The sequence below is a fragment of the Nelumbo nucifera genome, chromosome 2, assembly GCF_055504915.1.
Source record: "Nelumbo nucifera cultivar China Antique chromosome 2, China Antique-T2T, whole genome shotgun sequence".
NCBI lineage: Eukaryota > Viridiplantae > Streptophyta > Magnoliopsida > Proteales > Nelumbonaceae > Nelumbo > Nelumbo nucifera.
Window position 1 is genome coordinate 87,738,998 of NC_142650.1, and position 25,041 is coordinate 87,764,038.

Consider the following 25,041-nt stretch of genomic DNA (forward strand, 5'->3'; position numbering starts at 1 on the left):
CAATGTTGAATGAGAAGAAGAGCCATTTTATTGGCTACTCACTTTGTCAGAGGTTGTAAAGGTTCGGGTTGTGTGAGGAAAATGTCATATCCACAGGCCCCTAAGATTGTGTCAATTTGACTTCTCCATCTCTTACAGTTGGTTCCAATCAAGAGTTTAACAGAGAATGATTAAAATTGAGCAAAAAGGTTTTGAGTGTTCAAGGCTGTCATGCAATTACAAATACCAAATTTAATTTACACATTGGGAGCGAAATAAACAAATTACAAATCATACATCCAAATAATAAATGACAAAATTATATATGGTTTCACCCTCTCTCCTTTGGGTTCACGAATGATTCCATAATAACCAAGTGAATTTAATCACACAACAAGGCAAACTACACATGTACATACTTTACCATTAATAACTTAAACCTTTGGGTTCAAGTAATTAATAATAAATATGCACACATAAAGTTCCTTGATCACTCAAATTAAACCACAATAAATGATGTTACCTTTGGGTTAGTCATTCACAAATTCAATGGAATGGACAACTATTAGTTGGGATCAAGAAGCTTCTAATATCAATTTGAGTCCCAATTTATTTGGTTTTTCATCCTCAAATTGGCCTTAAATGCAGCCAAGGACAAATGAATAGTATATTCCACATTCCTTAATCTTCATATAAGCAGAGAACAGAATATCATTAATGGTAGCAATGCCTAGACATGATCAATCTAATCCTAATGGAAAAAGATAAAATAAAAGCAAAAATAATGATATTCAGCCCTAAAAAAAATTTTTAGGCAATTAAATTGGAAAAAATCCTGTAATCATCAAATTGAATATAAAAGAGCTTATATTAGGCTGAATCAGGCATTAATTGCAAGAAAAAGGGCTAAAATGCAACTTAATTTGAATAAAACGGTCAAAATTATAGTTAAATTGGTGTTAACCTACTAACGCATGTATGTGTACGTGTACATGCGATGCACCGAATCAGTTTTTTGTTTTAACTGGATTAAACTTTTGAATTTTGAATTAAAACGTGTCTCTTCGTATTTCGATTTGTGTCTCTTCCTCCCTATTCCTCTTCGAATAGGTGCACTGTTCTGAAGAGGCTCCTACATGAATGGACAAGAGAGTGTTCAAGTGGAGTTTTAAAGAGAGTGACCAAGTGGCACGATTCAGCCCTCATTTTCTCAGTTTCGTAGTTCTGCAACACCACACTCCTACAAGTTCTCGGTTTGGAAAGCGAATACTAATAAGTTCCATTTGCCTTCTTTTTTATTTTACAATAGTACCATGTCGAACACAGTACCGTGGCTATGACAACCCACTGTATACAATATGTTTCTATAAAAAATGGGCCAAATTTGACCCAAAAAACTCGTCTTCTTTACGTAACTTACAAATTCGGTTTTTTCATAGGCTGAATTAACTGATTGATTTAGACCCTCTATTTCCGATCTGTTTGAAGTTGAACGGTGGTCGGAAGCGACTGGAGATGGTTTTCAATTAACTAGAGATCAATATTTGGCATATATGTCCCTGGAATCCGATCAAATCGTCAGAAAAAGCAATCTGTGGTATTATAGAATGGCTCTGATACCAGTTTTGGAGTATTTTTTGTTGGAAATCGGCTTTATAATCATGGTTAAACAAGAGGAAATGAAAATAAGTATTAAAATATAGTCATACCTTCCATTTCCTTTGCTTTGAGCTTACAAACTTTAATTCACCCATCTGAGACTCTCAACTCGGCTCTAGGTCTCCAAGAAGATGGGAAAGAAGTGATTGAGAGATGGATGCCTAGTCCAATGGTGTAAAATGCTATCAGATGCAAAAAAAAAAAACAGAGGGAGAAACTCTAAATTAATTCATTAAGATAGATGGTAGATATATATACAAATATATTTGATTTGGACAAATGGGCCAACTTGGCCAACTGTCAAGTGATTGAGGGCCAGCTGTCGGATGGTTGTTAGAATGCAAGAGGCTTTCTGTTACGACTGTTGTAACAACAGTCAGTATATGCTAACACCCCCCCTTCAAGTTGGTGCGTGAAGGACTTGAATGCCCAACTTGGTCACTAGATGATGAAACTTGTCAGATCCAAGAGCCTTTGTAAAGAGGTCAGCTGGTTGAGAGTTGCTAGGCAGATGTAATGTTTTTATTTCACCACTTTGGACATGTTCGCATACAAAATGGCAGTCGATGTCAATGTGTTTAGTATGTTCATGGAACATGGGATTAGCAGCTATGTGAAATGTCGCTTTGCTGTTACAACGTAATTGCATGGCGGGGGTGTTGATGGTTAAGTCATGAAGGACTCTTTTCAGCCATAAGAGTTCAGCAGTTCTAGTGGCCATGGCACGATATTTAGCTTCAGTGGAGGACCGAGAAACAGTAGTCTGCTTTTTTGTCTTCCATGAGAGTAGTGAAGTTCCTAACAAAGTAAGATACTCGGTAGTAGATCTCCGTGTTAGTGGGCAACTAGCCCAATCAGAATCACAATATCCACATAGCATGGGTTCACTCATAGCATTGAAAAAAAGGCCATTCATGAAAGTACCCTTCAGATATCGAACAACACGAAGGGCGGCATCAAGACGCTCTTGTCTTGGCATTTGCATGTGTTGACTAAGGCAGTTAGCAGCAAAACTAATGTAAGGCCTTGTGACAGTTAGATAAACTAAACGGCCCACAAGGCAACGGTAACGGGTTGGATCTTCAAGAAGAGGGTTAGTGGAATCAATAAAGTGACGTTGCTGCTCCATGGGTATGGGAGAGGGTTTGCAATCTGTCAGCCCACATTCTGTTAGACAGTGTATGCCCTTAGCTCCAATCAGAATGATGTACATTATGACATTTAATGCAAATGAATAAAATACTTATTTGGTTCATGTCATCATGGTGTGTTTCTGTGTAATACCCTTAAACTGGACACATATGAGAATCATGTTAGTCTAGAATCTTCACAGCCATTGGATAGATCTGGGGAGATTTATCTTGCCAAGGCTGATACTGATGTGCCGCCAAGTTGGTTGGGGTGGCTTGTCTCAGCTGGCAGGGTGAGACCTAAGGTAAATGCAGTGTGGGTTTTTTTGAAACCCTGAACCAGACCAGAATTCCATTATTGCCTTGGACCTTAGAGATAGATGGGCAAAACTGGAATGCTACACATGACCCCTAGACTCAATTATGATACTGTACTAGATGTCGGATTGGGCTGTCTTTGATATGCCAATCAGTGAGATCCTTAGAGGGGGTCAAAACTTGTGTATGTTGGGACAGTCCGAAAATTCATCTGAGTGGGTGATCATAGTGACAGGATCAGCCCCTTTGTCGGACAAAGTGAATGATTGGGGATGCACTCTCTCTGATGGAAACAAAAACTGCCAGCAGTCGATTTCAACCGTTGAAATTTGTTTTGCAAAATATATTTATATAAAGATATACATATATATATATATATATATATATATATATATATATTATGGTTTCAAAATGTTTGCAAAAGGTTTTAATTCCCGGGATCTATGTGAGTAGAGAGTGCAGCACTGTACCTTGCAGTCGAGGGAGAGGTCCTCTCTTGTCGGGCAGTGTTTGATCATTATGGGCTGAGAGGTTAAGTGTAAGACCATTGAGGTTTATACATGAGCTAATCTTGCATCTGCCCACAGTCCATGGGTTTTTATAAGGTGGCTTGACCCAAGGACCATTTAGTGTAAATGTCGGGCCCATTAAGAGCCCATGGTGATGGACTCAGGGTTCACTGTTTCCTACAGTGAATTCGGCTAGGCCTTGTAACAGAGGCTGGGTAGAACCCATGTGGCTGATGTGTAGATCAATGTTTGTGTCCCACGCCATACAAGGATAGCCAACTGGGTAGTAGTTAGGAGGTTAAGAGAGCACATAGACTTAATGGGCCAATAGCCCAATTCGAACAGGCTTAATAAGACTTATTAATTAGGGGTGGTTCTGGGATTTAGATCAGTAGACGGGATAAGGGATTATCCCTATCCACTCAGAGAGTCCAGATCCAAATAAAGATTTGGATCAGGAAACTCCTAATTTGATTAGGGAGGTTGATCTTTATCTGCAGATAAGATAAGGGGTTATTCTTATCTCTTAAAGAGAGTCCAGATCCAAATACAAGATTTGGATTTGGAAACTCCTAATGAAATTAGGAGATGCTCTTTTTAAAGGCTATAAATAGAGGAGCAGGGAGAACCTCCAACACACAATACTCAATTCACAGGTTACAAAGAGAGAAGAATCTGCAGTTTGACTGCTCTTGTCTTCTACTATTTCCTGCTCTTGTCGCCCCTGTCAGTTCAATCTCCACCTATGGGAGTGATCAAGAAAGGTTCTTGATATTACCTTTTGGTAGAAAAGGTAATCTGAAGTCGTGCTCACCAGCCCTCCATTACATTCTTGCTGAAGAATTTGGTTCTTGCTGAAGAGCCATCCTGCTGATTCTGCTCCACCTCACATTGTGTCATCTTCAGTGGGAGCAATCTTTGGTTTTTCTCCTTGGACGTGAACACCTTCATTGGGAGTTACTATTACTCCATATCAGGTATATCCCTCTCCTACCTTTTGGTTTCAGATCTGGTCCGGTTTGGTTTCAAGATTGATCATTGAAAATGCAGTTTTCTAAAATAGGGAATGCGATTCCCACATGGGAGAGAGAGAAATTTTTGAAATTTCGCCCAACCTTCCTGTAGGGTTTGGCCATCCATATGGTGGATCTCTCATCCCTTCAGTGGTATTAGAGCTAGTTCAAATCTCGAACCAAAATTAAACCAGATCTGCAACTGCGCAAATGGGCAGAAGGCGTTATACCCGATTTGCGCAGATTAGCGATTTTCTGGGAAATCGGTTCCCAGATTTTGGGCGATTGATCTGAAATTAAATATTTATAAATTTGAATTATATTTAGAATTGTTCTGCATATTTTTCTTGTTTTTTGCGCTGTTCGTACAGTGGAGATTGAAATCTTTAATGGCGCAAGAAATCTGCGTTTTTTGCTGTTCTTTTGCATTCTTGGTCTGTAAATAATACTTTTTTTTTATTTTTAGATAGAATGTATAGGATTTCAATTTTAATGTAATATTAATAGAAATTAGGTTTTCTATTTTATTTCATTCAAAATTGAAGCAAAAAATGCAAGGAGGAGATTTTCGTAGATTAGAGTTCGGCCTACGAACAACCTTCTTACAGATTATTGAATGTCTTGTTTCAGTAATTTAATTTCAGATCATGTTCTTGAATTAAAAATCAAACCCTAGACCCATTCGATCCAGATTGGGCCAAACTGGTTGAACCGAATATGTGGTTTGATGGGGGCTGTTCTCAGCCCTAATTTTTCAAATATGGGTCCAGGAGTTGATGGTTAATTGCAAGATGCAATTCAGCCCATACCTGTAAAACCCAGTTTTAATGTGTTAAAACTGCTTTAGCCCAATTTCAGCATAAAAGCTATATGGGCCGAACTGCTCATTGCAATTCAGCCCATATACCTAGATAATATTAATCAGTAATATTATGGATAATTATGGGCTTTAATTATGGGTTTTACAATTATTAATTGATTGGATCAATTATGATGTTTCTGCATGTGATGTATGGATGTGTGATGTGCAACGTTCATGGGCCATAAGTACTTGACCCATGCTGATTCGATAGTGGCTCTTGCGCACACCATGGCTGAATGCACATCATTGCCATGGTGTCCTTAAGATCATTGGATGATCTCCCTTCATGGTGGGCGCCACACCAGCTTCCTCCCCAAGAGGAACCGTGCGGAACCCTAACCGTTTAGGGCCCATCTAAATCTGGCTTTATGAAAGTTAGTGGGAGCCACTTTGGTTTGACCTAAATTAAACTAGGGTTTAATATTTCGTTCCCTCCACTGAAATATGAGTGCATGTGATAGGGAGATTCATATGATGAACTCTCTAAAGGCCTTCCATCATTAGCATGAAGATGGGTCCTTCAGTAATGAGGAAACACACCATAAAATTGGGCTATCCATTTGTTGCTGGATCTGTTGGATTATTTCATAAGATGATAGGGGCATCACAGACCGATGTGGGAGGGGCCTATCCTAAAATGGAAGACTCTCTCATAGTACCTTGACGTTCACGAATATGATGGGTGAGCACTCACTGGACAAAAATGTTTAACCTAAAATGTCAATGAACCTTGTCTGACAAAGGCCAAAGGGAAAGCTCATAAGATGAGTGGATATGATCCTTCACAGAAAGGTGGTGGGGTTATGCAGCTAAAACAGTTGGCTCCATGCACCGTATGTGATTTCCCACATTTCCAGAGACATAATTCGCAGTTTCCGTCACTGAGATAGGAGGGAAATCTCATAGATGAATAAGTGGAAATAGAATATAGATTAAAAACCATATCTATGTAGATAACATGAATCAAATAAGGTTGTGGACTAATAATTGCTTTGCCCTTAATCAGAAATGGCAAATGGACAATTCGCAAAATTGTTGGATGACAACAAACTTAAGGGCCCAAGTTACGCTGACTGGTATCGTAACCTTATGCTTGTCTTGATGTCCGAAAAATTGGACAAAGTAGTTAAAAACCCTGCTTTAAACCGTCCGGGTGATAGGGCTTCTGAGGCCCGTAGGAGGGACTATCAAGAGTGGGAAGAGAAAAATTCCCTTGCCCGTTGCTACATCATAGCATCCTTAGACAATCCTATACAACGACAGTTTGATCAGATCGAATTGTCCAAGGATATCTTAGACAGTCTGAGGATGATGCATGAGGAGTAGAATCGTTCTACTCGTCAAAAGGTCTTGAAACAGTTCATGACCGCGCAGATGTCCAAGAACCAGCAAGTTCATGACTATTGTCTTAAGATGATGGGATACATCAATGAACTTGAGGCTCTTGGATCCGGGCTTGATCATGTCACTAAGGTTGACGCCATCCTAAATTCTTTTCCTCCTTCCTTCAATCAGTTCATCATGAACTATAACATGAATAAGCTAAATGTTAGCATTCAGGAACTCAACAATATGTTGTAGAGGGCCGAGGAACTAATCAAGAAGGATGAGCCCATTGCCATGTTTGTTGAAGCTGGTAAATCGGGCTAGAAGAAGAGGAAGGCAAAGAAAAGGCCTCAAAAGAAAGCTATTAAGTCCAAAAGGCAGAGGAAGGACAAAGCATCAGATGCTTGTCACTTCTGCAAGCAGGCCGACCACTGGAAGAAGAACTGTTCTCAATACCTGGAGTCCAAGAAACAAGGTAATGGAGTCCAAGAAACAAGGTAATTTCGAATCCTTTGTCATAGAAACCAATTTGTTGGTAACTTCTGCTTCTTGGTGTATTGACTCCAGGGCTTTGACTCATGCGTGTAACTCACTATAGGGGTTCAAGACAAGCAGAAGACTGAGTGACGGAGAGGTGACTCTTTACTTGGGGACTTTTGCAAGTGTTAATTTTCAGAGAAGGAATTATTGTACTGAAAGATTGTCTTTATGTACCTAATTTGAGAAGAAATTTGATTTCTGTTTCAAAATTGTGTGGATGGATATTTTGTTCTCTTTAGTAATATAATTACTATTAAAAATTAAAAGAAATAACAAATTCCTCGCATATGGAAAACTTGAGAATGGTCTCTATGTTCTCCATCATTCTCTGAAAACTAACATAACCGAAACTACGTCAGATGATATCCCCAAGAAAAGAACCCGTGATACAGTTAATCCCACGTGCCTGTGGCATTACCGACTTGGCCACATCAATATAGATCATATCACAAGGTTGGTAAAGAATGGTCCTTTGGATTTTCTAACTATAGAAGATCTTCCAACCTATGAACCTTGCCTTCAAGGTAAAATGACGAAATGACCATTTAACGTTAAGCCTGAAAGATGTACAGGCACGCTTGACCTTATACATACTGATGTATGTGGTCCCATGAGTGTTAAGACATGTAACCAACACGTTTATTTCATAACATTTACCGATGATTACTCACGGTATGGCTACGTGTACCTAATGAGACACAAGTCTGAATCCTTTGAAAAGTTCAGAGAGTTCAGACAAGTGGTCGAGAAGCAGTTAGGGAGAGAAATTAAGACCCTTCGATCGGATCAAGGTGGCAAGTATCTCTCTAACGAATTCAGTGACTATTTAAAGGACAATGGGATAGTATCACAACTAGCTCCTCCTGCTACACCACAGCTAAACGGTGTGTCAGAGAGGAGGAACCGGACTTTATTGGATATGGTCCGATCACTTCTTGTACACTCAGAGTTACCCACATCCTTTTGGGGTTACGCATTAGAGACTGCGATATACATGCTGAACCGGGTTCCAACCAAATCAGTTCCGAAGACTCCCTATGAGCTTTGGACTAGTAAGAAACCAAGTGTGAGACACTTGAAGATTTGGGGTTGTCCGACACATGTTAAAAGAATGAGTGCAGACAAATTGGAATCCAAGACCAACCGTTGCCTATTCATAGGCTACCCTAAAGGCTCTATGGGTTACTTATTCTATGACCTAGGAGAACAGAAGGTGTTCTGTAGTCGAAATGCCCATTTCTTGGAAGATGATTACATCCTGAACAATCATCATCAAGAAGTTGTTCTTGATGAGGAGAGCTCAAGGGTAGTGGGAGATGTCCCACAAGTTCTAGTAAATGACCAACCTAGAAGATCTACCTAGGTTTCCAGGCCTCCAGTTCGTTTCGACTATGACTAGGACAGTTACTTGGTGGAAGCCACGACCAGTGAGGAGGATCTCGTGACTTATACAGAAGCTATGTTGGACACAAACTCCTTGAAGTGGGTAGATTCCATGAGAGCTGAGGTGAACTCAATGAAGACCAATGGAGTCTAGACTCTGGTAGATCCGCCCCCTGGGGTAAAAGAAATTGATTGCAAATGGATCTATAAGAGGAAGAAGGGCCCTGATAGTAAGGTTCAGACCTATAAGGCTCGTCTTGTGGCAAAAGGGTACACTCAGAAAGTAGGAATCAATTATGAGGAAACCTTTTCGCCGGTGGCCATGCTTAAATCCATTAGGATCCTGCTAGCTGTAGCAGCGTACCATGATTACGAAATTTGGCAAATGGATATCAAAATTGTGTTCTTGAATGGACATCTTAGTGAAGATATCTATATGTTGTAACCATAAGGTTTCATAGCTGCGGGTTAGGAACACATGGTATGTAAACTAAACCGATCCATATATGGACTTAAGCAAGCTTCTAGGAGTTGGAACATCTGGTTTGACTCTACCATCAAATAGTTTGACTTTGAGCAAAATCCGGATGAGCCCTGTGTTTACAGGAAATCTAGTGGGGATAAGGTTACGTTCTTGGTTTTGTATGTAGATGACCTTCTACTCATTGGGAATGATGTAGGAATGTTGACTACAGTGAAGGAATGGCTTTCACAACAATTCTCCTTGAAAGATCTTGGAGAAGCTTCCTACATACTGGGTGTTCGACTCCAAGAAAGGAAATGTTCATTTCAGGCATGGAGTCACTCTCTCCAAGGGCATGTCTCCCAAGACTCTCGAAGAGATTGAGGGCATGAAAGAGGTTCCCTATGCCTCTCAGCCTTAGGGAGCATCATGTATGCCATGTTGTGTACTCGTCCTGACATTTCTCAGGTAGTGAGTGTGGTAAGAAGATACCAATCTAACCCAGGGCAGGAGCATTGGACCGCTATGAAAAATATACTAAAGTACCTTAGAAGGACAAAAGAGTTTTGTCTGGTATTCAATGGTAGTTCACTACAGATCCAGGGGTATACTGATGCCAACTTCCAATCAGATCCAGATGATAGAAAGTTTACATCTGGATTGTATGCTGTTTGCTAGAAAAGCAGCAAACAGGGGTCCTAAGTAGTAAGAATAACAGTCCACAACGCAAGCCGAACACATTGCCATAAGTGAGGCTGCCTAATGAATGAAGGCGTTCATTTTGGAATTTGGAATTCAACACATCACCCATTCCATTGTTGTGTGACAACACTGGATCTATGAGTGATTGATGTTAAAAGGTAGCATCAACGGAGAATGTGAAAGACCCATTGACTAAGCCACTGGCACAGAAAGTGTTTTAAAAACACGTGGAAAGTCTGGGACTTCGGCTTGTACCCGATTGGACCTAAGTGCAAGTGGGAGCTATTAGACAGTGTATGCCTTTAGCTCCAATCAGAATGATGTACATTATGACATTTAATGTAAATGAATAAAGTACATATTTGCTTCATGTCATCATGGTGTGTTTTTGTGTAATACCCTTAAACTGGACACATATGAAACTTGTGTTAGTTTAGAATCTTCACAACCGTTGGATAGATCTGGGGAGATTTATCTTGCTAAGGCTGACACTGATGTACCGCCAAGTTGGTTGGGGTGGCTTGTCTCAGCTGCCAGGGTGAGACCTGAGGTACATGCAGTGTGGGTTTTCTTGAAACCCTGAACCGGACCAAAATTCCAGTATTGCTCTGGACCTTGGAGATAGATGGGCAAAACTGGAATGTTACAACTGACCCCAAGACTCGATTATGATACTGCACTAGGTGTTGGATTGGGCTGTCTTTGATATGCCAATCAGTGAGATCCTTAGCAGGGGTCAAAACCTGGGTATGTTGGGACAGTCTGAGAATTCATCTCGGTGAGTGATCATAGTGACAGGATCTACCCCTTTGTCGGACAAAGGTAATGATCGGGGATGCACTCTATCTGATGGAAACCAACACTACCGGCAGCCGATTTCAATCGTTGAGATTTGTTTTGCAAAATATATTCTATATTAGATATAAAAGTATATATATTATGGTTTCCAAACGTTTGCAAAATGTTTTAATTCCCGGGATCTGTTAGACTGTTTTGTATGCCCTTAGCTTCAATCCGATTTGATGTACTTTTGACATTTAGTGTAAATAAATAAAGTGCATGCTTGCAAAATGTTTTAATTCCTCTAGATATTCTCTTTTCTCCTTTCTCGCGCTTCTCTTCTCTCCTTTCACCTTTTGAGGGTTTGAACCCTTTTCTCCCCTTTCTCTTCTCCTTTTATACTTTTCTCTTCAGTCCTCTCACTTCTAAAAGGTAGCTGCCTTTAGGACCCCTTGGGTTACAACTTGGGCTGCACTTGGGCCTCCCACTTGGTGGGCCAAAAGGTCTCCCTTGGAGAGTCTCAGTTGGTCTCTCTTCTTGGTGTTCCCCATGGGGCTTTGTTTCTTTGTGGACCGAAAGTGCCCTCCTTATGATTCTCGGCTGGGCTTGTCTTCTAGATGGGCCGAATTGCTTCCACATTTGCCCTCTCAACATTGTTTTATGCTATCTTCCCCCTAAGCTGGTCCACACTCTTGAATTCCTGAAATCATTCTCAATTAGGGCGAGAAATCATGCAAATTATCATCAAAACCGTGCATAAAACAATAGAAATGCTGTGTAGCTTGCGCACACATCAAACTCCCCCACACTTAAGCTTTTGCTTGTCCTCAAGCAAAGATATCACCCATAAACTGATCAGCCCCCAGATTATTACCATATACCAGATGAATTTTAGGATGACAATGCATTAAGTGGTCGGGAAACCTGCATAATTATTCTGATTTATTCCTATGATTAGCCATTCTTACCACATACATAAGAGCAAAGGAAGGGGAGAATATGAGATCCTTCATGCTCCAACATTCACTTCCATTCAATACGTATAGCAGCACCTTGACCACCAATATTAACCATTACTTTGAGCTTGGTCTCAAATCTGTTAATGTATCTAATTGAATGTTCAACCACATTTTGTCCCTTCAAACCTCAACCGTCACCGATTCTTTTCTTTCCCCCTTTTTTTTTGTGTGAGTGCATTTTATGCTCCATCTCACACTGGGCACTTTCTTCTTTCTCTTTTTTTTTTGGTGTGAGTGCATTTTATGCTCCATCTCACACTGGTCACAGGCTAGAGGCAGATAACAATACTCATATTCCAAGTTGCTAGTTTTACTATTCAGCTTGGAATAGCAGAGTTGGGACTGAACTCATATCATAAATCGCTAGTTTTACTATTCAGTTCATGACAGCGGAGTCATTTGGACTTTGTCCCTTTGTCTTTCTCTTTTTTTTTTTTCTTTTGCAATTGTTGAACTTCATGCATTAACGGTTCATATTTGAACTAATAGCTCGAATGATCTTTAAGATGTCAATCAAGTGCATTATACACATGAAGAGAGTAAGGGCTGGTCATGATGAAAGTCCTATTCGACTTCCTTAACCTCATGCAATGTGATAAATTTGGATCATTCACAAGAATAAATTCTAACACTTATAGTGATTTCCCTCAACTTATTGTATTCCCTCTTGGAATTTACCTTATAAACAACAATAATCTTGAGGGAATTTCAGTTTGTTCGGCTTATCAATGCATGTATGTGTTGGGGTGATTGAGGTGCATAGCTACGGCCTAACTCCCCCACACTTAACATGAACATTGCCCTCAATGTTTCTAGTGAGAGAATGTGAAGATGAATCCAGCAATGAGGGTCTTTTCCTGAAGAGCATTATCAAGTAATGAGAGGGGTTTAGAGGACTTCCCTGAAGAGTGTTATGAAATCTGGAATAGCTCCTTTGTTTGGAACCTCTAGCTGCTAAGAACCACAAGAAACTGAATGGAGAGAATGATAAACTCTCAGAGAGATCAGAAATCTACCAAGTTAACATCCTAGACAAGAAACTCGAATGATACAGAAAAGAAAAGCAGAAAAACAAATGAAAATAAAAACTACTCATCCGTGTTGGGTTGCCTCCCAATAAGCGCTTGTTTTCAGTCTGAAGCTCGACCTTTCAGTAGGATCACCGGTCGTCTAGGTATATAGTGGATGGAGTAGGCAATGTTCCACCCACTATATATGGCTTGAGGCGCTAACCATTGACCTTAAATGTGCCTTGTGTCGGGTAAGTGACCTCTACGGCTCCATAAGGGAAAACCTGTGTGATGGTGAAGGGTCCAGACCATCTTGATTTCAGCTTGCCTGGGAACAACCGGAGACGTGAATTATACAATAACACTTGCTGGCCCACATGAAAATCGCGTCTCAACAAGTTCTTATCATGCCATCTTTTTGTTCTCTCCTTGTAAATCTTGGCATTCTCATAGGCTGCAAGTCTAAATTCATCCATCTCATTCAGCTACAGTCATCTCTCGGCTCCTGTGGCATGCAAATCAAAATTTAAGAACTTTAGTGCCCAATATGCCTTATGTTCCAGCTCAATAGGTAAATGACATGCCTTACCAAAGACTAGCCTATATGGGGACATGTCGATGGGTGTTTTATATGCAGTTCTATATGCCCACAATGAATCATCTAGCTTGATTGCCCAGTCCTTCCTAGAAGAGTCTACCGTCTTCTCCAAGATTCTTTTGAGTTCCCTATTAGCTAATTCGACTTGGCCTCTGGTTTGAGGGTGATATGAGGTTTCTAATTTATGCATAACACCAAATTTTCGCATCATCCGCTCAAATTGGGTGTTGCAGAAATGAGTTCCCCTATTTCTAATTATAACTCGAGGTGTGCTGAATCAGGTGAACAGATTTTTAAGGAAGTGTACTACCCTCCTAGAGTCATTTGTGGGTAAAGCTGTGGCTTCCATCCATTTGGATACATAGTCAAAAGCAACTAGGATGTACTTGTTACCAAAAGAATTCGGAAAAGGTCCCATGAAGTCTATACCCCATACAAAAAAAATTTCACAAATTAAGATATTAGTGAGGGGCATTTCGTTCTATCGGGAGATATTACCTATTCTCTGGCATTGGTCACATGTGGACACATACTTGTGAGCATCCTTGAACAAGGTTGGCCAATAGAAACCTGATTGCAAAACCTTGGCTGCAGTGCAGTTGGCTCCGAAGTGGCCTCCCGCTTCTCTATCATGGTAGTACCGGAGCACCGACTCCATCTCTTCCTCGAGGACACACCTCCTTATGATCTGATCTGCACATAGTTTGTACAAAAAGGGATCCTCCCACAAATAGTGTTTCACATCAGAGAAGAATTTCATCCTCTGCTGATATGAAAGATGAGGAGGGATAACATGTCGAACTAGATAATTTGCAAAATCAGCATACCAAGGTGATGCATCTACCTGAATGGAGTAGAGCTGTTCATCGGGAAACTCCTCTTGGATGGTGCTGATTGTCTTCTCTTCTAAATCTGCATTCACTAACCAGGAAAGATGATCAACAGTTAGGTTCTCGGTACCTTTCTTGTCACGGATCTCAACATCAAACTCTTGCAGCAATAGGATCCACCTAATCAGCCTCGGTTTTGCATCCTTCTTTGCGAGTAGGTGTCTTAATGTCGAGTGATCTGTATATACAATGACTTTGGACAAAATTAGATATGAACGTAACTTATCAAAAGCAAAGATTACCGCTAGTAGTTCCTTTTCTATTGTGGTGTAATTCTGTTGAGCTCCATTCAAGGTTCTGCTAGCATAATAGATCGGCTGAAAGTGTTTGTTCATTCTTTGCCCTAGAACAACTCCCATTGCTGAATCACTCGCATCACACATCAGCTCAAAAGGAAGTGTCCAATCCGGTGCTATAATGATCGGAGCATTGATCAGCTTGTCCTTCAGGATGTTGAACGCTTGTAGGCATTCGTTTGTGAACTCGAAGGGCACATCTTTCTGAAGCAAAGTGAACAATGGCTTAGCTATCTTGGAAAATCCTTGATAAATCTTCTATAGAACCCGATATGTCCCAAGAAGCTTCTCACAGATCGGACAGATATTGGTGGTGGCAACTTCTCAATTGTCTCCACCTTGGCTCTGTCAACCTCAATACCTCTTTGTGAAATCTTATGCCCAAGCACAAATCCCTCTTGCACCATGAAATGGCACTTCAACATTAGATGTGTGTCCTTGCACCGCTGTAGTACCTTCTCCAGATTATTCAAACATGCATCAAATGAAGAACCAAAGATTGAGAAATCGTCCATGAAGACCTCCATAAACTTCTCAACCATATAAAAAAATATTGCCACCATACACCTCTAAAAAGTTGCTAGAGCATTGCATAACCTGAATGGCATCCTCCTATAAGCAAGGGTACAATAGGGGCAAGTGAAGGTGGTCTTCTCCTGATCATCTGGTGAAATTGAAATCTGATTACAACCTGAATACCCATCCAATAAACAATAATACTCATGTCTGACCAGCCTCTCTAGCATTTGGTCAATGAAAGGGAGAGGGAAATGATCCTTGTGTGTGGCTTCATTCAATTTTCTGTAATCAATGTGTTAGACAGTTGTATGCCCTTAGCTCCAATCAGAATGATGTACATTATGAATTTATTGTAAATGAATAAAGTACATTTTTGATTCAAGTTCCTGGTGTGTTTCTGTGTAATACCCTTAAACTGGACACTTATGAGACTCGTGTTAGTTTAGAATGTTCACAGTCGTTGGATAAGTCTGGGGAGATCTATCCTGCCAAGGCTGACACTGGTGTTGCCAAATGTTGGGGTGGCCTGTCTCAGCCACTAGAGCGAGACCCAAGGCACATGCATTGTAGGATTAATTAAATCTTTGAACCGGACCAGATTTCCAGTATTGCCCTAGACCTTGGAGATAGATCGGCAAAACTGGAAAGTTACACCTGACCCCTAGACTCGATTATGATACTGCACTAGGTGTCGGATTGGACTGTCTTTGATATGCCAATCAGTGAGCTCCTTAGCGGGGGTCAAAACCTAGGTATGTTGGGACAGTCTGAGAATTCATCCCGGTGAGTGATCATTGTGACATGATCAACCCCTTTGTCGGACAAAGGTAATGATCGGGGATGCACTCTTTCTAATAGAAACCAAGACTGCCAGTAGCCGATTTCAATCGTTGAGATTTGTTTTGCAAAACATATTCTATATGAGATATAAAAGTATATATATATTATGGTTTCCAAACGTTTGCAAAAGGTTTTAATTCCCGGGATTCATGTGAGTAGAGAGTGCAGCACTGTTCCTTGCAGCCGAGGGAGATGTTCTCTCTTGTCAGACAGTGTTTGATCATTATGGGCTGAGAGGTTAAGTGTAAGACCATTGAGGGTAATACCTGATGGGCTAATCTTGCATCTGCCCACAATCCCTGGGTGTTACAAGGTGGCTTGGCCCAGGGACCACTTAGGGTAAGTGTTGGGCCCATAGAGCCCATGTGATGGGTTTCAGGGGGTGCACTGTCCATAACAGTGTATTCGGCCAGGCCTTGTAACAAAGGCTGGGCTGAACCCATGTGGCTGATGTGTATATCAATGTTTGGGTCCCACGCCATACAAGGAAGCCCAACTGGGCAGCAGTTTGGAAGGCTAAGTGAGCACATAACCTTATTGGGCCTAAAGCCCATTTCGAACTGGGCTGTTTGATCAGTTAAATAAGCGAATTCTGGGATTGGATTAGTAGATAGGATAGGGTCTTAACTCTATCCACTCAGAGAGTCCAGATCTAAATCTGGAAAACTCCTAATGAGATTAGGAGAAGGCTGATCTAATCTGCAGATAAGATAAGGGTTTACCCTTATCACTTAAAGGGAAGTCTGATCCAAATGCGATTTGGATCAGCAACTCCTAATGAGATTAGGAGCTGATCCCTTTAAAGTTATAAAAGGAGGAGGGGATGGCAGCCTTTAGAAGATATACATTCGCATCCTCTTCAGACCTGAAATCACAGAAGGAAGAATTCAGCAACCCTACGAAATTTTTTCTTGCCACCTCCTTCCTGCCGCTGCCTCATCTGCCAGTTCGATCTCCAGTTCAGTAGGAGAAATCAAGATTGGATCTTAATACCAGATCCTTGTGAAGGGACTGATAGGAAGTTGTACTCACGTGCCATCCTGCTAATTCTTGCGAATGATTAGGTTCTTGGGAAAAACACTGTTGATTCTTCTCCATCCTGCACTGCGCCATCTTCAGTGGGAGCAGTCTTTGGATCCTTCCTTGGGCGTGAACACCTTGGTTGGGAGATATTATTTCTCTGTATCAGGTATAACCCTTTCCTATTGCTTTTGTTCCGATCTGGTTCGGTTCTTGGTTCAAGATTGATCTTTGAAAAATATGTTTTTTCTAAAATAGGGAATGCGATTCCCAGTAGGATGAAGAGAAATTTTTGAAATTCGCCCTTTCTATTCTGCAAGATTCGGGCATCCATATGATGGATATCTCACCCCTTCAGTGGTATCAGAGCCAGGTTCAAGTCTTGAACCGAATTGAATCAAATCTGAACTTGCGCAAATGGGTAGCAGGCATTCTACCCGATTTCTGCAAATATAAAGTTTTTCTGGAAAATTTGTTTTCAGTTAATGGGCCATTAATCTGAAATTAAATTTTATAAATCTGTTTATTATTTAGAATTGTTCTTTATGATTTTCTTGATTTATGGTCGGTTCATACACATGGAGATCGAAATCTTGATTGGCGTAGGGAACCTGCGATTTTGCAGTTTCTCTTTTTTTTATTACATTGGTCTGTAAAATAATTTTTTTATTTTTTTTATTTTTAGACTGAATGTATAGGCATTCGATCTGATGTAATTATAATAGAAATTAGGTTTTCTATTTATTTTATTTTGGATCGAAGATGGCGGCGCAAGGAAGGAGATTTCGTAGATGGGAGAATCGCTATCTGCGATTTGCAGTTTATGAAACTGCAAACTGTGATCTAACCTCTGTTTTGCAGGATGGATTGTGCGAACAGCCCTATCTGACTGATTCTTGATTTTCTTTTTTCAGTATTTAATTTCAGATTAATTTCTTGAATTAAATCTTTAATTAAAGATCAAACCCTAAACCCATTCGAACCAGATTGGTCCAGACTGGTTGGACCGAATCTAGGGTTCAATGAAGGCTGAATGTCAGCCCTAATTCTCCCACTAATGGGCCTAAGGATTGATAATTAATTGAATGTTTAATTTGGCCCAACCTGTAAAGGCCCAATTTTAAATTGTTAAAACTGCTAAAAGCCCACTTCGTAGATAAATCTATATGGACCAAATTGATCAACCCTAATTTCGGCCCATATACCTAGATAATATTAATAGTTAATATTATGATTGGGCTTTAAAATGGGCTTTACAGATATTAATTGATTGGATCAATTCTTCCCTGCATGTGATGTATGGATGTGTGATGTGCTACGTGCATGGGCCATAAGTGCTTGGCCTATGCTGTTTCGATAGTGGCTCTTGCGCACACCATGGCTGAATGCACATCATTGCCATGGTGTCCCTAATGGTCATTGGATGACCTCCCTCAGTGGTGGGCCCCACACCTCCTGGAGAGGATATGTGCGGAACCCTAAAGGATTTGACCCACCGAAATCTGACTTTATGAAAGTCAGTGGGAGCCACTTTGGTTTGACCTAAATCAAACTAGGGCGTAATCATTTGTTCCCTGCAGCAAATATGAGTGCATGTTATAGGGAGATTCATATGATAAACTCTCTAAAGGCCTTCCATCATTAGCATGAGGATGGGTCCTTCAGTAATGAAGAAACGCACCAGAAAATGGGCTATTCATTTGCTGTTGGGCTTGTCCGAGTGTCTCATAAGATGATAGGGGCATCATAGACCGATGTGGGAGGGGCTTCACCAGAAAATGGGAACTCTCTCACGGTACCTTGGCATTCACGAATATGATGGGTGAGCACTCACTGGGCAGAAAGGTTTACTTGAAAACGGCTCTAAACCTTGTCTGATAGAGGCCAAAGGGAAAACTCATATGATGAGTGGATATGATCCTTCATAGAAAGGTGGTGGGGTTTTTGCAGCTGAAACAATTGGCTCCATGCACCCTATGTGGTTTCCCACATTTCCAGAGACAAGTCACTGTCTCCGTCACTGAGATGGGAGGGAAATCTCAGAGATGAACAAATGGGAATGGAACATAGATTAAAAGCCATATCTATGTAATGAACATGAATCAAATTAGATTGTGGACTAATATTTGCTGTTTTACCAGAAAATGGCAAACGAACAATTTGCAAAGCTTCTTGACGACAACAAGCTTAAGGGCCCGAACTATGCCGATTGGTACTATAACCTCATGCTGGTCCTAACATCTAAAAAATTGGATAAGGTAGTTAAAATTCCTACCCCAGAGCGTCCGAGCGACAGGGCTTTGAGGCCAGAAGGAAGGAGTTCCAAGATTGGGAGGATAAAAACTCCCTAGCCCGCTGCTATGTCATTACCTCTCTAGACAAGATCTGATTGAACTAGCCAAGGACATATTGGATAGTTTGAAGACAATGTACAAAGAGCAGAATCATTCTACTCGGCAGAAGGTCTTGAAACAGTTCATGACCGCTCAAATGTCCAAGGGGCAACAGGTTCACGACCATTGTCTTCGGATGATGGGTTACATCAACGAACTTGAAGCCCTTGGATCCGAGCTAGATCTTGGCACGCAAGTGGATGCCATCCTTAACTCTTTGCCTCCTTCCTTCAACCCGTTCATAATGAATTATAATATGAACAAGTTGAATGTCAACGTCCAGGAACTCAACAACATGTTGCAGAGGGCTGAGGATTTAATTAGGAAGGATGAGCCTGTGGCTATGCTTGTTGAAGCTAGCAAACTGGGCAAGAAAAAGAGGAAGGCAAAGAAACCTCAGAAGAAAGCTGCCAAACCCAAGAAGCAGAAGAAAGACAGGGCATCGGATGCGTGTCACTTCTGCAAACAGACCGGCCACTAGAAGAGGAATTGTCCTCAGTACCTGGAATCCAAGAAAGGTAATTTTGAATCTTGTTTCATAGAAACCAATTTATTGGTGACTTCTGCGTCCTGGTGTATTAACTCCGGGGCTTCAACTCATGCGTGTAACTCACTACAGGGGTTAAAGGTAAGCAGAAGGCTGAATGTAGGCGAAGTGACGCTCTACTTGGGGACTTCTATTGGCATTGCAGCTACGGCAATAGGAACCGTAGAGTTATTTTTTAGAGAAGGATCCATTGTACTTAAAGATTGTCTTTTTGTGCAAAATCTAAGAAGAAATTTGATTTCTGTCTCAAAACTGTGTGCGGATGGATATTCTGTCTTTTTCAGTAATATGATTACTATTAAAAGAAACAACAGATTCATCACATACGGGGAACTGGAGAACGGTCTCTATGTTCTACATCCTTCTCTAGAAACTAACATAACTGAAACTACGTCGGCTGATATCCCCAAGAAAAAAGTACATGATACAGTTAATCCCACGTGCTTGTGGCATTACCGACTTGGCCATATTGGTATTGGCCGAATCACAAGATTGGTAAGGGATGGTCCTTTGGATTTTCTAACTATAGAAGATCTTCCCACTTATGAGCCTTGCCTTCAGGGTAAGATGACAAAGAGGCCATTTAACGGTAAGCCTGAAAGATGTACAAGCACACTTGACCTTATACATACTGATGTATGTGGTCCCCTAAGTGTTAGGATCCATAACCAGCACATGTAATTTATTACATTTACCGATGATTATTCTCGGTATGGTTACGTGTACCTAATGAGACATAAGTTTGAATCCTTTGAAAAGTTCAAAGAGTTCAAACAAGAGGTCGAGAAACAGTTAGGGAGAGAAATTAAGGCCCTTCGATCAAATCAAGGTAGCGAGTATCTCTCTAACGAATTCAAGGACTATTTGAAGGTCAACGGGGTAGTATCACAGTTGGCTCCTCCTGCTACACCACAACTTAACGCTGTTTCAGAAAGGAGGAATAGGACCTTATTGGATATGGTCCGGTCACTTCTCATTCATTCAGAGTTACCCACATCCTTTTGGGGATACACATTAGAGACTGCGATATACGTGCTGAACCAGGTTCCAACCAAATCAGTTCCAAAGACTCCCTATGAGCTTTGGACAGGAAAGAAACCAAGTGTACGACACTTGAAGGTTTGGGGTTGTCCGGCACACGTTAAAAGAACGAGTCTAGACAAATTGGAATCCAAGACCAGCCGTTGCCTGTTTGTAGGCTACCCAAAAGGCTCTGTAGGTTACCTATTCTATGACCCAAGTGAGCAGAAGGTGTTCTGCAGTCGAAATGCACAATTCTTGGAAAGTGATTACATCCTAGACAATCATCGTCAGGAAATTGTTCTTGATGAGGAGAGCTCGGATGTAGTGGGAGGTGTCCCACAAGTTTCAGGTAGTGACCAACCTAGAAGATCTACGCGGGTGTCCAGGCCACCAATCCGTTTTGGTTATGACCAGGATAGTTACCTGGTGGAAGCCTTGACTAGTGAGGAGGATCCCGTGACTTATGCGGAAGCTATGTTGGACATAGACTCACTTAAGTGGATAGATGCCATGAGAGCTAAGATGGACTCAATGGAGACCAATGGAGTCTGAACTCTAGTTGATCTGCCCCCCGGGGTAAAAGCAATTGGTCGCAAATGGATCTAAAAGAGGAAGAGGAGCCCCAATTGTAGGGTTGAGACCTACAAAGCTCGTCTGGTGGCGAAAGGGTACACTCAGAAAGAGGGAATCGATTATGAGAAAACCTTTTCGCCTGTGGCCATGCTTAAATCCATTAGGATCTTGCTAGCTGTAGCAGCATACCATGACTACGAGATTTGGCAAATGGATGTCAAAACTGCATTCCTGAATGGAGATCTTACTGAAGATATCTATATGCAGCAGCCGCAAGGCTTCATAGATGCAGATCAAGAACACATGGTGTGTAAACTAAATAGATCCATATATGGACTTAAGCAAACTTCTAGGAGTTGGAACATCCGATTTGACTCTACTGTCAAAATGTTTGACTTTGAGAAGAATCCGGATGAGCCCTATGTTTATAGGAAGACCAGTGGGGACAAGGTTACGTTCTTGGTTCTGTATGTAGACGACATTCTACTCGTTGGGAATGATGTAGGAATGTTGACTACGGTGAAAGTGTGGCTTTCGCAGTAATTTTCCATGAAAGATCTTGGAGAAGCCTCCTATATACTGGGTCTTCGACTGTATAGAGATAGATCGAAGCGGATAATAGGATTATCCCAATCTGCTTACATTGACAAAATTGTCAAGAGATACAGCATAGAGAACTCCAAGAAGGGAAATGTTCCTTTCAGGCACGGAGTCACTCTCTCCAAGAAGATGTCTCCCAAGACCACTGAGGAGATTGTGGGCATGAAGAACGTTCCCTATGCCTCAGCCGTAGGGAGCATCATGTATGCCATGTTGTGCACTCGTCCTGACATAGCTCAGGCAATGAGTGTGGTAAGCAGATTTCAAGCCTACCCAGGGCAGGAGCATTGGACTGCTATGAAAAACATACTTAAATACCATCGAAGGATAAAAGAGTTTTGCCTGGTATTCGATGATAGTTCACTACAGATCAAGGGGTATACTGATGCCGATTTCCAATCAGATCCAGATGATAGAAAGTCTACATCTGGGTATGTTTTCACGATAGGATCGTATGTTGTTTGCTGGAAAAACAGCAAACAGGGGTCCATGGCAGACTCCACAACCAAAGCCAAATACCTAACCGCAAGTGAAGCTGCCAAGGAAGCCGTGTGGATGAAGAAGTTTGTTCACGAATTGGGAGTAGTTCCATCCAGCACATCACCCATCCCGTTGTTGTGTGACAACAATGGAGCGATTGCTCAGGCTAAGGAGCCACGAGCCCACTCGAAGTCGAAGCACATCGAGAGGAAGAACCACGTACTACGGGAGATTGTTGGTAGAGGGGACGTCCTGATTCAGAAGGTAGCATCAGTGGAGAATGTAGCAGACCCATTGACTAAGCCACTGATACAGAAAGTGTTTGAGAAACACATGGAAGGTATGGGACTTCGTCTTGTACCAGATTGGACTTAAGTGTCCAGTGGGAGTTGTTAGACAGTTGTATGCCCTTAGCTCCAATCAGAATGATGTACATTATGAATTTATTGTAAATGAATAAAGTACATATTTGATTCATGTTCCTGTGGTGTGTTTCTGTGTAATACCCTTAAACTGGACACTTGTGAGACTCGTGTTAGTTTAGAATGTTCACAATCGTTGGATAAGTCTAGGGAGATCTATCCTACCAAGGCTGACACTGGTGTGCTACCAAATGTTGGGGTGGCCTGTCTCAGCCACCAAGGTGAGACCCAAGGCACATGCACTGTAGGATTAATTGAATCTTTGAACCGGACCAGATTTCCAGTATTGCCCTAAACCTTGGAGACAGATGGGCAAAACTGGAAAGTTACACTGACCCCTAGACTCGATTATGATACTGCACTAGGTGTCGGATTGGGTTGTCTTTGATATGCCAATCAGTGAGATCCTTAGCGGATAGTCAAAACCTGGGCATGTTGGGACAGTCTGAGAATTCATGTCGGTGAGTGATCATAGTGACAGGATCAGCCCCTTTGTCGGACAAAGGTAATGATCGGGGATGCACTCTCTCTGATGGAAACCAAGACTGTCGGCAGCCGATTTCAATCATTGAAATTTGTTTTGCAAAATATATTCTATATGAGATATAAAAGTATATATATATATATGTATATATATATATATATATATATTATGGTTTCCAAACGTTTGCAAAAGGTTTTAATCCCCGGGATGCATGTGAGTAGAGAGTGCAACACTATTCCTTGCAGCCGAGGGAGAGGTCCTCTCTTGTCGGGTAGTGTTTGATCATTATGGGCTGAGAGGTTAAGTGTAAGACCATTGAGGGTAATACCTGATGGGCTAATCTTGCATCTGCCCACAGTCCCTGGGTGTTACAAGGTGGCTTGGCCCAGGGACCACTTAGGGTAAGTGTTGGATCCATAGAGCCCATGTGATGGATTTCAGGGGGTGCACTATCCATAACAGTGTATTCGGCCAGGCCTTGTAACAAAGGCTGGGCTGAACCCATGTGGCTGATGTGTAGATCAATGTTTGGGTCCCATGCCATACATGGAAGCCCAACTGGGCAGCAGTTTGGAAGGGTAAGTGAGCACATAACCTTATTGGGCCTAAAGCCCATTTCGAATTGGGCTGATTTGATCAGTTAAATAAGGGGCGAATTCTGGGATTGGATTAGCAGATAGGATAGGGTCTTAACTCTATCCACTCAGAGAGTCTAGATCTAAATCTGGAAACCTCCTAATGAGATTAGGAGAAGGCTGATCTAATCTGCAGATAAGATATGGGTTTACCCTTATCACTTAAAGGGAAGTCTGATCCAAATGTGATTTGGATCAGCAACTCCTAATGGGATTAGGAGCTGATCCCTTTAAAGTTATAAAAGGAGGAGGGGGCGACAGCCTTTAGAAGATATATAATCACATCCTCTTCAGAGCTGAAATCACAGGAGGAAGAATTCAGCAACCCTGCGAAATTCTTTCTTGTCGCCTCCTTCCTGTCGCCGCTTCACCTACCAGTTCGATCTCCAGTTCAGTAGGAGAAATCAAGATTGGATCTTGATATCAGTTCCTTGTGAAGGGACTGATAGGAAGCTGTGCTCACGTGCCATCCTACTAATTCTTCCGAAGGATTAGGTTCTTGGGAAGAACACTGTTGATTCTGCTCCATCCTGCACTGCGTCATCTTCAGTGGGAGCAGTCTTTGGATCCTTCCCTGGGTGTGAACTCCTTCGTTGGGAGATATTATTTCTCCGTATCAGGTATAACCCTCTCCTATTGCTTTTGTTCAGATCTGGTTTGGTTCTTGGTTCAACATTGATCCTTGAAAATTATGCTTTTTCTAAAATAGGGAATGTGATTCCCAGTAGGATGAAGAGAAATGTTTGAAATTCGCCCATTCTCTTTCGCAAGATTCGGGCGGTATGAGTTCATTCCTTGCATTCGGTACTACGGTCTTGCCACCTTTCTTTGGCACTACTTGCACAGGGCTCACCCATGAACTGTTTGAGATAGGATAAATGATACCAGCATCTAGCAGCTTGATGACTTCAGCCTTCACCACCTCTTTCATATTCGGGTTCAGGCGTCTTTGGAGCTGAACAGAGGGCTTGCTTCCATCTTCCATCAGAATTCTGTTCATGCATATAGATGGGTTGATGCCCTTGATA

The 25,041-nt window shown here is 41.5% G+C and overlaps 1 protein-coding gene across 1 annotated transcript; it reads right to left on the minus strand.

Annotated features, from left to right (window-relative positions):
• Positions 1–2,038: 2,038 nt before the first annotated feature.
• On the minus strand, positions 2,039–2,767 carry LOC109115317 (secreted RxLR effector protein 161-like). Its single transcript, XM_019199222.2, has one exon. It carries the CDS (start codon positions 2,765–2,767, stop codon positions 2,039–2,041), a length of 729 nt encoding a protein of 242 aa, XP_019054767.1.
• Between the last annotated feature and the right edge of the window lie 22,274 nt (positions 2,768–25,041).

Coding starts and splice junctions, on each gene's coding strand:
- LOC109115317 (XM_019199222.2), bottom strand. CDS start 2,767: ATGGAGCAGCAACGTCACTTTATTGATTCCACTAACCCTCTTCTTGAA.